Source organism: Symphalangus syndactylus, chromosome 13 (assembly GCF_028878055.3).
Source record: "Symphalangus syndactylus isolate Jambi chromosome 13, NHGRI_mSymSyn1-v2.1_pri, whole genome shotgun sequence".
NCBI classification, from domain to species: Eukaryota; Metazoa; Chordata; class Mammalia; order Primates; family Hylobatidae; genus Symphalangus; species Symphalangus syndactylus.
Window position 1 is genome coordinate 95,390,852 of NC_072435.2, and position 12,549 is coordinate 95,403,400.

Consider the following 12,549-nt stretch of genomic DNA (forward strand, 5'->3'; position numbering starts at 1 on the left):
AGAAGTTGATTCTAACTCTTATGACTGATTTTGAGGGATTCATGATTTCAGTGGAGGAAGGAACTGCAGATGTGGTGGAAATAGCAAGTGAAATAGAAGTGAAGCCTGAAAACTGGACTGACAACAATCTCATGATAAAATTTGAACAGATGAGGAGTTGCTTCTTATGGATGAGCAAAGAAAGTGGTCTCACGAGTGGAATCGACTCCTGGTGAAGACACTGTGAACACTGCTGAAACATCAACAAAGGATTTATAACATGACATAAATAAAGCAGCAGCAAGGCTTGAGAGGAGTGACTCCAATGACTCCAATTTTGAAAGTTCTACCATGGGTAAAATGCTATCAAACAGCATCCCATGCTATGGAAACATCTTTTGTGAAAGGAACAGTCAACTAATGTGAGACTTCATTATTGTCTCATTTAAGAAATTGCCACAGCCATCCCAACCTTCGGCAATCACCATTCTAATCAGTCACCAGCCAACAACATTGAGATAAGACCTTCTACCAGCAAAAGGATTACAACTTGCTGAAGGCGCAAATGATCATTAGCATTTTTAGCAATGAAGTATTTTTTAATTACGTACATTGTTTTGTTAGACATAAGGCTGTTGCACACTTAACAGAGTACAGTATAGTGTAAACATAACTTTTATATGCACTGGAAAACCAAAAATTTTGTATGACTCACTTTATTGCAGTGGTCTGAAAACAAATCCACAATATGTCTGAGCTATGCCTGTACATCTAAGTAATAACTTCTGATATAGGCAAATAATATATGTTTATATCTAAAATGGGTTTATATAATCCAATAAAAAATTCTAGAGACCAAATAAGTAGCAAAAAGAAAATACTTTTCTATCACCAGCCATATACTCTCTCATTTCTCATGTCTCCAGTCAAATCCCTTCCCCTTCAGCCTTTAAGAAGGAAGAATTAGCCAGGCATGGTGGTTCACATCTATAATCCCAGAACTTTGGGAGGCCAAGTCAGGAGGATGGCTTGATCCCAGGAGTTTGAGACCAACCCAGGAGTTCAAGAACAGCAAGGCAGGAGGATCGCTTGGGTCCTCAATAACAGATCCCAACAGAGAGGGTTTCCCTATGTTTCCCAAGTTGATCTTGAACTCCTGAGTTCAAGTGATCCTCCTACCTTGGCCTCCCAAAGAGCTGGGATTACGGGCATGAGCCACTGTGCCTGGCCCACAAATGTTCTTAATGGTGTCTAGCATAGTGATCCTTTCCAGAAGGTTTTCAATTTACTTTGCACAGATTCATCAGAAGAATCACTATGTATGGCAGGAGTTTGAGGAACAGTGAGGCTCTGTCCTTATAAAAAAAAAATCAAAAAATTTGCTGGGCATGGTGGCACGTGCTGGTAGTCCCAGCTACTTGGGGTCTGAGGCATGAGGATCACTTGACCCTGGGGGGCAATGAGGCTGCAGTAAGCTGTGATTGCACCACAGCACCCCGGCCTGGGTGACAGAGTGAGAACTTATCTCCAAAAAAAAGGGAAGAATTACCACCTGTATCCAACATTCTCTTACGAGCCTGGCAAAATCCACTCCATTTGTTCTGCCAGAAGAGGTCGATGGCTTTACTATTTTGGCCCAATGTTTTGTTGCCTCTTCAAATGAAAATACGAAAAGAGCTGCTTCTTTCTAAAAGCTTTACCAATCAATTACAACTTCACTATGAATTAACTGTCAGGTCCCACAAACACTTTTTGGTGGTAAAGAAAGGAAAGAAAAGGCACTGGGTCCATGAGGTTAGAGGATAAATTAACACTGAGGTATAAGCATTCCCTTTCCTCTGCGGCCTCACCAGCATCTATTGTCTTTTGACTTTTAAATAACAGCCATTCTGACTAGTGTGAGATGCTATCTCAAGGTGGTTTTGATTTGCATTTCTCTGATAACTAGTGATGCTGAGCATTTTTTATATGTTTGTTGGTCACTTGTATGTCTTCTTTTGAGAAATGTCTGTTCATGTACTTTACTCATTTTTTAATAGAGTTACTTGTTTTTTGCTTGTTGACTTAAGTTCCCTATAGCTTCTGGATATTAGGCCTTTGTCAGATACATAGATTGCAAATATCTTCTCTCATTCTGTAGGTTGTCTGTCAGTGTGGAAAGTAGTACACAGATTTCTCAAAGAACTTAAAATTGCTACCATTCGACCCAGCAATCCCGTTGCTGTGTACATACCCAAAAGAAAATAAATCATTCTACCAAAAAGACACATGCATTCATGTTCATTGCTGTGCTATGCACAGTTGCAAAGACATGGAATCAATCTAGATGCCCATCAATGGTAGACTGGCTGGACAAGAAAATGTGGTACATATACACCATGGAATACTATGTAGCCATAAAAAAGAATGAATCCATGTCCTCTGCAGCAACATGGATGGAGCTGGAGGCCATAATCCCAGGAAAATTAACACAGGAACAGAAGACCAAATACCACATGTTCTCACTTATAAGTGGGAGCTAAATGTAAAGCATATATGGACATAAATAAGGGAACAATAGACACAGTGGACTACTAGAGGGTGGAAGGGGGGTAGGTTAAAAAACAGCCTATTAGGTACTATGCTCACTACCTAGGTGATGGGATCCATGCTCCAAACCTCAGTGTCATGCAATATTTCCATGTAATTAATCTACATACATACTTCATGCATCTAAAATCTGTTGAAATTTTTTTTAAATATTGAGATAGGCTGGAATCTAGAGATGATGCCAGCTGGCACAAAAACTGGAGCCAGGGTGAACTTGTAGTAATTAGAAAAAACGCTTTTTTTCTGAGATGTGATTGAGGAGGGTTAAAGGGAATGTGGTGTGGGAAATAGAAACAGGAAAGGAGGTTGGCTGTTTATGCTCACATCCATCAATCAAGATTTGATCCAATTTGATCAAAGAATGGTAACAAGTCTAAGCAGTTTGTTTCAGTTCAGTTAACTAGAAGTAATTAACCACTTCAAATAAAGCTACTCTCATAACACAATAGAATCCAAATAACTCTATTGCACAGCTTAATCAAAGTTCCATTTCACAACTAGATCCATGAAGACATGTCATTTAATAAGAAAGCATGATTCATAAGAATCAGATTCAGAGATGAACACTCTGGACAGTGCAGTAGAAGAAACAGAGTGTCTTAGTCTATTTTGTGTTCCTATAAGAGAGTACCTGGCAAAATCCAGGTACTGGATTTTTACAAAGTAATTTACAAACAATGTATGTTTTTGTGATTCACATTTCTGGATGCTGGGAAGTAAAAGAGCATGGTACTAGCATTTGCTCAGCATTTAGTGAGGACCTTCTTATTGCATCATCCCATGGCAGAAGGCAGACGGGCCAGCAAGCATGGGCAACAGAAAGAGGAAATTGGGCTGAACTCATTATTTTGTGAGGAGCCTCCCATGATACCTAACCCACTCCCACAATAATGGCATTAATCCATTCATACGTGCAGAGCCCTCATGGCCTAATCACCTCTAAAAGATCTCACCTGTTTGTTTTTATTTTGAGTAGGGTCTCAATCTGTCACCTAGGCTGGAGTTCAGGGGCATGAATCATTATTGCTCACTGCAGCCTCAAACTCCTGGGCTCAAGCAATCCTCCCCACCCAGCCTCTCAAGTAGTTGGGGCAACAGACGTGCAATGCCACACCTGGCTATTTTGTTTTGTTTTGTTTTTTATAGAGACCGGGTCTCACTATGTTGCCTAGGCTATTCTTGAACCCCTGGCCTCAAGTGATACTCCAGCCTCAGCCGCCCAAAGCCTGCGATTACAGGTGTGAGCTACCATGTCCAAACAGATCCCATCTCTTCACACTGTCACAATGACAAATAAATTTCAACATGAGTTTTGGAGACAACACTCAAATCACAGCACTGTGGAAAACAAAATTTATCCTTTGGCCATATTTTTTGATCCATCTTCAAAAATCAATTAAAAGCCTCATCCAGATTTAACACAAACGTAAAATGTATTTGATATCCTACTGACACCAAAGAAGAAAAGCAGACTCTTACGAAAAGTTTCTAGATCTGTATTACACAAGAAAATTCAATGAGTTTTCAACTGGCATTGTGCCTCTGCCTGCCTGTATGGCTTACATAACCATGTCCTCACATGCATGAGAAAGAACTGGAAGATAGAAGAGTCTTCTTTGTAAATTCCTTTTTCAAATATAAAATATTCTCCCATATCAACATATGATGAGTAATAAAAACTCACCGTATTTTAATTAACTAATATCATTCTGCAATATGTCCAAAAAGGAAACTAAAGACACTCTAAAATGCATTAAGTGTTAAATATCTTCAGGTTCCATAGGTTGAAATTAGTCTTTTCTAATCTTTGTCTGGCATTATAGTCAGCTTCCATTTCTAGTTAAATACTCAGGAATAATGTTCTATCATAGGCTTCTGATAGAATTTTCCAAAATTACCTCAAAATTATTTCAGTACATAACTGAACTAATCAAATTGTTTACTGTCACCTGAAAGGTTAAGTTGCTAAAGTCAGTAGAGGCACTAATAAATATTATATGCTTCTGCCTTAATGTCAGTGAAGACTTGCATCGGCCTTTGTCATCTGTAAGAAATCGAGTCACACAAGAAACTGTGCAGTGGATGGACAGGTTGAGTAGTAGTCACTGGCTGGCTGCCCTAGTTCACTGCTACATATCACCCTCAGTGTTTTGAAAAGGGAGCTGAAAACCCTGCTCAGTGGAGAAAGAGGTCAATACCAAAATTCACCCTCCTTTCTCCTTACTCCCCATCATGCAGCTGGCACTGTTCACTCTGGCAGATACAGCTCCCTGAACATAATGGTGCAATCACCACTTCAAACATCATTACTATCTAAAATAGATAACCCACTTGCAACTTGACTATTTTTATATATATAACATTTTCATGGAGCTTAACTGCTCTATTTGTGATTTATTCCATTTAACCAATGCAATTTCCCTGAAAGTGAGTTTCTTATATTGGAGTCCCAATAAAACCACAATTGCCCAAATAGTTGTGAAAACTACAGTACTTCCTAGTTGTCTGTTATCTCCTTGTACTCATCACCAAAATGTCATGAGCTGAATCCTAAATCTGAAAAATTATAAGCTCTCTGGTTTTTATGTTTTTGGTGACCAGAAGATTGTTTTGCTCCACTTATTATTGATCTTCTTTTTCACATGGGGATCTTAAGAACTGTATTATTTATTTCTGACAAGAGTTTACTAAATACACCTTAGATAAAACTCAACTCTTCGAGGCATTAAGAAAATCAAATAAATTGAGGCATTAATAAAGTTTTATCACTGTATTAAAACACAAATAATTCTCTATCCTATACTCAGCAAAAAATTAATTAAATATACATTTTAAATGGAAATTAGTTTTGTTTAGAATAAAAGGTAGTTGTGCCAAAGGAAGAGAGTTTTTTTTTTAAGATTTTGCAGCTGTCTCATAAAAGATATGTTAAATAAACTGAAATTTCACATAAAATGTGGAGGAAGAAAAGGAGGCAGGCAACTCAATTTTAGTGCTCTGATGAGCTCAGATTTCTTTAAGGATGAAAGGGGGTAGTAAGAGGTATAACTGCAAGCAAACACAAAAAAAGAAATACACACTTATCCAGGAAAAACGCTAATGTCCTTTTTAGCTAAGTTTGAAAAAGAGAAAAGAGGTGTAATAGTTCACTAATTTAACCTTCAGTTCTGACAGAATAAAAGGAAAACTGTGGGTAGTTTTAAACCACAAGATAATCTTCTATGATATCTAACAATGCCAAGAATCTAATTCTTCCCAACTTTTATTTTGCTTCTATTTTCCCTGTTGAGAACCATTTTCAAATCAGAAGGGATAAACAAATAATTTCAGGAGATTACTGAAGGTCCAAACAGAGACCATAAGGGACAGTAAGCTGCTTTAAATAAGTATGCATATCCAGACCCAGAAGAATTAGATGCAAGAGGGTAGAAGGAATTTTCAGCAATACTAGGAATTACCAATGGCTCACTGCCAGAAACAAGCCATAATAAAGTAGACTGATTTTGATAGAATGTAAAGGATAGATCAAAGGAATGCCATACACTTTAAATACAGTGTGAATTTAGAAAGGCAGTAGATGAAATGCCTCACAATATTCTCACAGGAACAATGGAGAGAAACAGCTGATGTCTATTACGTGACTTCAATCCTGGTAGAAATACCATGAGTAAAGACTGCTACTTTTAAATTTATACTAAGTTGAAGAGAGGTGCTTAGGGGATATAGCACAGTGTGTTGAATTTAGGTTATAGAAAACATGCTTATTAAATCTCTGGACGATACAGAAGAGAGAAGTTAATATGCTGAAAGACAGACTCAAGAGTCAGAAAGAAGACAAAAAAGAGTCAAAAAGATCTAGAGAAATTACAAATACAACCTAAAACAAATCAGATAAAATGGAACAGGAATAATTTAAGCTCAATCAACACTTTCAAAAGTACCAGAAAGGGGACCTGGCTTCACAACTCATTGAAAAAAAAAAAATACCAGGAAATTTTAATTGACTATGGCTCAACATGAGCCAACACCATTACATGGCCCAGAAAATCTTGACCCTGTAGGTAGGTCTTAGATCAATAATAAAGAGATAATAATTTCATTGTATCATGTTTTAATAGCTATTTTATTTTAATTACATAATACATATTCATTACAGAACACTGAAAATAAAGCCCACCCACAATTCCACCACTCAAAGATGAATACTATCTTCATTTTGGCATCTTATCATTCCAGACTTCTTAAGCACATTATAAGTGTTCACACAAACTTATTTTTTCTTGCAAAAATAAGATCATACCATAAATGCTTCTTGTAACCTGTTGTCTTGGTTTTTTTATTCAGCCATAATGTTCTACTCTGGTCAAAGGACATCTACTGCATTTTGTTAATTTCTAGTCACCATATTTTAAGAGGGTCATTGCAAAATTTGAGAATATGTAAAGAAGGAAGAGAGAGTAGTGAAAAGTATGAAAACTAAGTTCTTAACATCTATGCTGTCTTGCCATATAAAAGGTTAATAGAGATGATAGCTTTTCCATGAAAAATAAAGATTTATAAGAAAACAAAAATACATGCACCCAAAGAACTATCCTGGCAGATGAATTAGACTACTTTATATTGACCCATACAGCCAATCTACTACCAACTGCTGAAACTCACAGGGAAGTGGATTTTAGCTCAATGAAAAGAAAAATTTTAAAATAATCACAGCTGTCAAAAATGGAATGGATCTAGTCATTGGAAGGTTTAACAGGGCTGGAATAACTAACAGGTAAGAAATGTTACAGAGAAAATTTCTGCACTAAGTGAGAAGTTGGAAGAAAGATCCCTCTCTATTTGAAGATTCTATGATTCTTATGGGAAATTTACTCCCAGTCCAATATGAAGCAAATCTTTAGTCATTAAGGCCTTAAAGAATAGAGTCAAGTGCTTTAGAGGTGCATGAAAAATATTAAGACTAATGATGAACACTTATATGCTAAATGTTTTGCATTCGTTACTTTATACTTCATTTAATCCTTATAACAATCTTATATGATAGGTACTATTATTACTATTTCCACTCTGATAGAATAGTGAGGCTTAGAGAGGTTTTTTAATTTATTCAATGGCATTCTTACATTTGCTGAAAATTGCAGTGCCACCCAAAAGCATACCTGATTCCCCATTATATAGTTACTGTTGAAAGGATAATTTCTTATTATCAGTAGCTAAGAAGTAATCAGAAGCATCTTCAGAAAAGTTCTTGTCTAGTGAACCCTCAAAGGGCAGTTGTGAGATTTTTTTAACTAAAAAAAATACCAAAATTTAAGGAATTTCAAATTATTCTTCATAGCAAAAAATGTTCAGATTGGACTGTCTAAATTGGCCACACACCTTTAAACTTTTGTGAATAAAACAGATTCAATGAATGAGACTTAAAATGTGGTAAAGTTGGCCGGGCACGGTGGCTCACGCTTGTAATCCCAGCACTTTGGGAGGCCGAGGCGGGTGGATCACGAGGTCAGGAGATCGAGACCACGGTGAAACCCCGTCTCTACTAAAAATACAAAAAAATTAGCCGGGCGTGGTGGCGGGCGCCTGTAGTCCCAGCTACTTGGAGAGGCTGAGGCAGGAGAATGGCGTGAACCCGGGAGGCGGAGCTTGCAGTGAGCCGAGATCGCGCCACTGCACTCCAGCCTGGGCGACAGAGCGAGACTCCGTCTCAAAAAAAAATAAAATAAAATAAAATGTGGTAAAGCAAATCTGAATCACAGATTTTCAAATCTTTGCCATTATTAATTAAGTGACCATGGGCAAGTCCTTAATCTTATCTTTTTATTCCTTCATCTGTGAAATGAGAATGGACCTCCTAAGGCTGACACAAGAATTAAACGAGACGACACATGTAAGCACTTAGCATAGGGTCTGACACCATTATTACACAACCCAGGTAATAAAGCAAGCGGGGAAAAAGTGCCAAACATGTTCTACAGTTCCTTCTAAAACATTAAGAAATTTCAAAGTGTCATTATGTTTGATAGGGGGACACATTTTCCATTATCCTGCCAATAAATTTCTGGTGACAATCATTTTTGAAATAAAGTGACAACTAAATAAAATGTGCCTTCTTAGGAATGTCATTTTATGCAAATGATCACCCAAAGAATACAATTTCAACTCTCATTTTCTTCAGACACTGTTTATTCAGTATAAGATGGATAAAAGCAAGTTTAAAGGTTATTGGTTTTGTTTGTGATTTTTACAACTTGGTTCGAAGTACTCTAATAAACACACATTGTTTACTTTTGTTTTTCTATGTGCAATCTTTGTTGTAGAGCTACTACTGCTACCTTTGACAACACCAGCAAAAGAGAAAACCTCTCACTCAAGATATACACTGTGGGTCACTATTTTGATACTTTAGTGTTCACTAACATTAAATACTTGGTGTTTTATCCCTAAAACTTGACATCTATTCTTTAAAATAAAAAAAATCACAGCTTGGAAAGGAGTATTTAAAGGATGTTTGCTTTTGAGTTTTGTCACAAACAGTGTTTTTAAAATATGATTTATCATAATAAAATTAAGTGAAGTTCTCACTGTTCTCAAAGAATTCCTCATGTTTTCCCAAAGAAATTGTTTATTTTGAGAAAACTCTTTCAGCATACCAGTTTCTAGACATAATCATTTTTATAACTGACGGATCCACTGGCAAACATTCTTATTTTACCTGTAACTTAAAACTGTAAAGAGATAAACTGCTTTTATATAAACTACATGTGACTACAGGCAATTATTAGAGCTGCAATCTGAAATATGCACACATTGTCTACCTGTGTTTGAAAGTGAAGATTATTTAACAAGGGAGTACACACAAGTCATCTCTATGAGACTGAAAAAATGTCCCATAAATATTCATTCTTCTGACATGAACTATCATTCCAATAAAATGTCACTGTCAACGAGTATATAGAATAACATATGGGGCTTTTTAAAATCCCATCAACTATTTTTCAACTCAATTTATTTCACTGTAATAGAAACTTTTCATTTTCCCTTTTAGCTAGTCCTATAATTAATTGCACTGTCTGACCACCACAACCTATGAGAACTTGTGTAAAGAACGCAATGTCATCACCCAAAAGTTTCTATTAAGCACTTGTCAAGGGTAGCATGGAACAGTTTTTAAAAAACCAGGGAAATCACTTGGGCTTTTTAAAATTTTTACTACTATAGTAGGATTATCCAAGAGATGTTTTAAGGCGAAGATATGAATGACAATTGATGACTCCAAAAATATCCAGGATAAATTGGATAGCCACGATTTTAGAAACTAAAGAGCTTCCCTTGAATTTTATCTAGTGAATACTCTCCAGGCTTCCTCCTTCCCAGTTGATTTCATTTGTCCATCAATACAACTTTTAATAGTTTCTCAAGTATGCAAATCAACCCCGCTATTTCCAAGGTACTGCTGAATGAAGACCTTGACACTTTTTTAAAATGTCATCTTAGAAAGATTCTCCAAGCAATACCAGTCTCATCTACAACATCTTCACGTTATAAGGCCTCTACTGTACTCCATACACACTATCCCAATACCGACCTGGCATCCTTCATCCTGAGCTATAATAACCAAGTTTCACTCAGCTATGTCCAGGTAACTGAAAGTATTGCTGGGGCTGCCTAACCTGCCTCATCAAGTTTTATACACACCCTGTACTGAGGACATCTCACCAGAAAGAAGGCTCACTCACTTCATTTTGTGGGATCATAACCCACCACACAGCAAACGCCTTCTGCAAGAGAAGGTAGGAGCCACCGAAGGCTGTGGCTTTTGCAGGGTAATTGCATGCACGCAAGAGATTCTCTGCCAATTTCATTTAACTAGACAAAAAAGGCTGGGTTCAAAGCTGCAAATACATAATAAACGTTGACGGAAAGCGGGCGGAAGGTCGATTTTCTTCAAGCAACACTAGTACATGTACAAGTTCTGCACCAGGGCTCAGAGGAAAAGTAGCTTACTGACGCATTGATGGAAGGCTATTTTAAAATTACTCAAAGAATCTAAGGCATCAATCTGACTGGGAGGCTCATACCTCCTCTCCATACACGCAGTCTGTTTTCCTACCTAATTTAAGAATGAATCGCTGGCAGCCACCAGGTGCAATAACCGTGAGGAGGAGGACGTATATCCATCACAATGCATAATGAGGTGTGCCAACCCCGGAGCTGGTGCCCTTCCTTACCTTAGCAGATTAGACAGGGGCAAGGGTCCGGATCCACCGCCCAGGATCCCTCCTTTCCTGCCAGACAGGAGTTTCTCCACCAGAGCCACATTTCCAGTGCGAGCAGCTTCCAGCAGCTCCTGGTCCTTCCCCATAGTCTCTCACCGACTCCCCCACAGAGTCCTTGCCCCCCTCGGGTCCTCCTCCCCACCCACCCCCACTCCCCAAAATCTAGGGCCCTCCTCGCCCCACCCTAAAATAATGCAAGAGCTTCAGCACGGAGAGCTCCCTGCAGCCCCAGGCAGGGAGCACCACTCTCTCCTCCTCTTGGGGCGCAGCTTTTACAATGGGGATCAGACCATGTCTTGAAAGAGGGGCTGGCCGAGCTGGGAGCCGCGACGCGCCCCCACAGCCACTCCCCTGAATTCCTGAGGCCTCGTTCCCGCGGGTGGGGCGTGAGGGGGTGGGGACTCGGGGGTGCTTTTGAGGAGCGGGAGGAGGGTGGTGAGGACTGAGGTCGGAGGAGGAGGAGGAGGAGGCGGCAGAGAGAGTCCTCGCTGGAGCGGAAGCGCAGGGAACACCCGCGGTGGCAGCAGCGACCAGCGCGCCCTCGCGCCCGACCCGGGCTCGCCTCGGCTTCTTCGGCGGTTACGCGGGGGCGGCGTCCGCGGCGGGGAGGAGCGCGGCGGCGGCGGCGGCTCGTGCGCCGTGGCCCGCGCCGAGGCAGGGCGGTGCGGGCGAGCCGCAGCGGGCGCGTGCCGAGGGCGGCGGCGGCGGCGAGGCCTGGCGCGCGGGGGGCGTGTGCGCGCGGGCAGGTGCGGCCCCTGGTGCGGCCAGAGTTGGGCGGCGGGCTGGCGGGGAGGGGCCGGGCCGGCTGAGGCGGGGCTTCGGCCCTGAGATTCTCTTCGTTCTCGTGGGCGGGGACCCTCCCTCCTCCCTCCTCCACTCTCCTTGGAAGAGCGTTAACCGTGTGAGGACTGGAGTTCCCCGGGCTGCGTCGGCTCTTCCTCGGCCCGGCGGGCCCCGGCGACACGCCTCGGGTCTGTCACGACGCCTGAGGAAAATCCTCCATGACAGGAATGGGGAGGCTGGTGACACTGGGGAGGGGCCCTTTGGCCACCGCTTCCATCATAGTCTAGGCAACTTGACAGGCATTTCACCCTTCCGCTTTACCTCCTCGAGAAAGCCTGAGATCTGCCCTTGGTTAGAAAGAAGAGGCTCGTTTCGTCCTAGTTTCTGTGGCACTGGCCACCGAGCAGTTTGCGACTGTTCCAGTTTTTCTAGAGTCTTTAATCAGCCCATATTTTAGTTGGGCTTTGGAGATCTGCTGACTTGTAAGAATACCAGGAAAAAGGCTCTCATTGAAAATTTATCCACATCCACACTCGAAAAATATAAATGGGCATGGATTAGAGATCCACTTTAATTTGCATATATCATCAGCAATTCATTGTGCATGGTTGGCATGACTTGTTAGATGCTCTCCTTGGCCGTAGTGGAGAACGCGCGTTTTCTATTAAAACTTCCTGTTACACCTTGTGCTTTGCACTGTCCTTGGAATAGACTTCATAAATGTTCACTTTTTGATAATTGATTGGTAAGAAGAGGACTTAATAGGCACTGTGCTTACAACAACTCAGTGAACTGGATATTATTATATCCATTTTAGGAATGAGGAAATCAAGATGCCACATGGAGTAAATGGCTGACTCAGAACTAGACCCCAGAACAGACTCACTCCAGACACCATGTGCTTCCCAATATACGTTCC

At 40.4% G+C, this 12,549-nt stretch overlaps 1 protein-coding gene across 7 annotated transcripts in view; it reads right to left on the reverse strand.

Moving 5' to 3' along the window:
* ANKS1B (ankyrin repeat and sterile alpha motif domain containing 1B) overlaps nt 1-11,631 on the reverse strand; it is a 1,261,284-nt gene extending 1,249,653 nt beyond the window's left edge. For 2 of the 7 annotated variants that reach the window (XM_055238636.2, XM_055238632.2), the window contains exon 1: nt 10,800-11,423. In XM_055238636.2, the coding sequence (XP_055094611.1) occupies nt 10,800-10,933 (134 nt within the window). In that variant the 5' untranslated portion in view covers nt 10,934-11,423. Of the gene's footprint in view, nt 1-10,799 lie in introns of all 7 variants that reach the window. The other 5 variants (XM_055238634.2, XM_055238631.2, XM_055238630.1 and 2 more) reach the window with 4 other exon arrangements.
* Between the last annotated feature and the right edge of the window lie 918 nt (nt 11,632-12,549).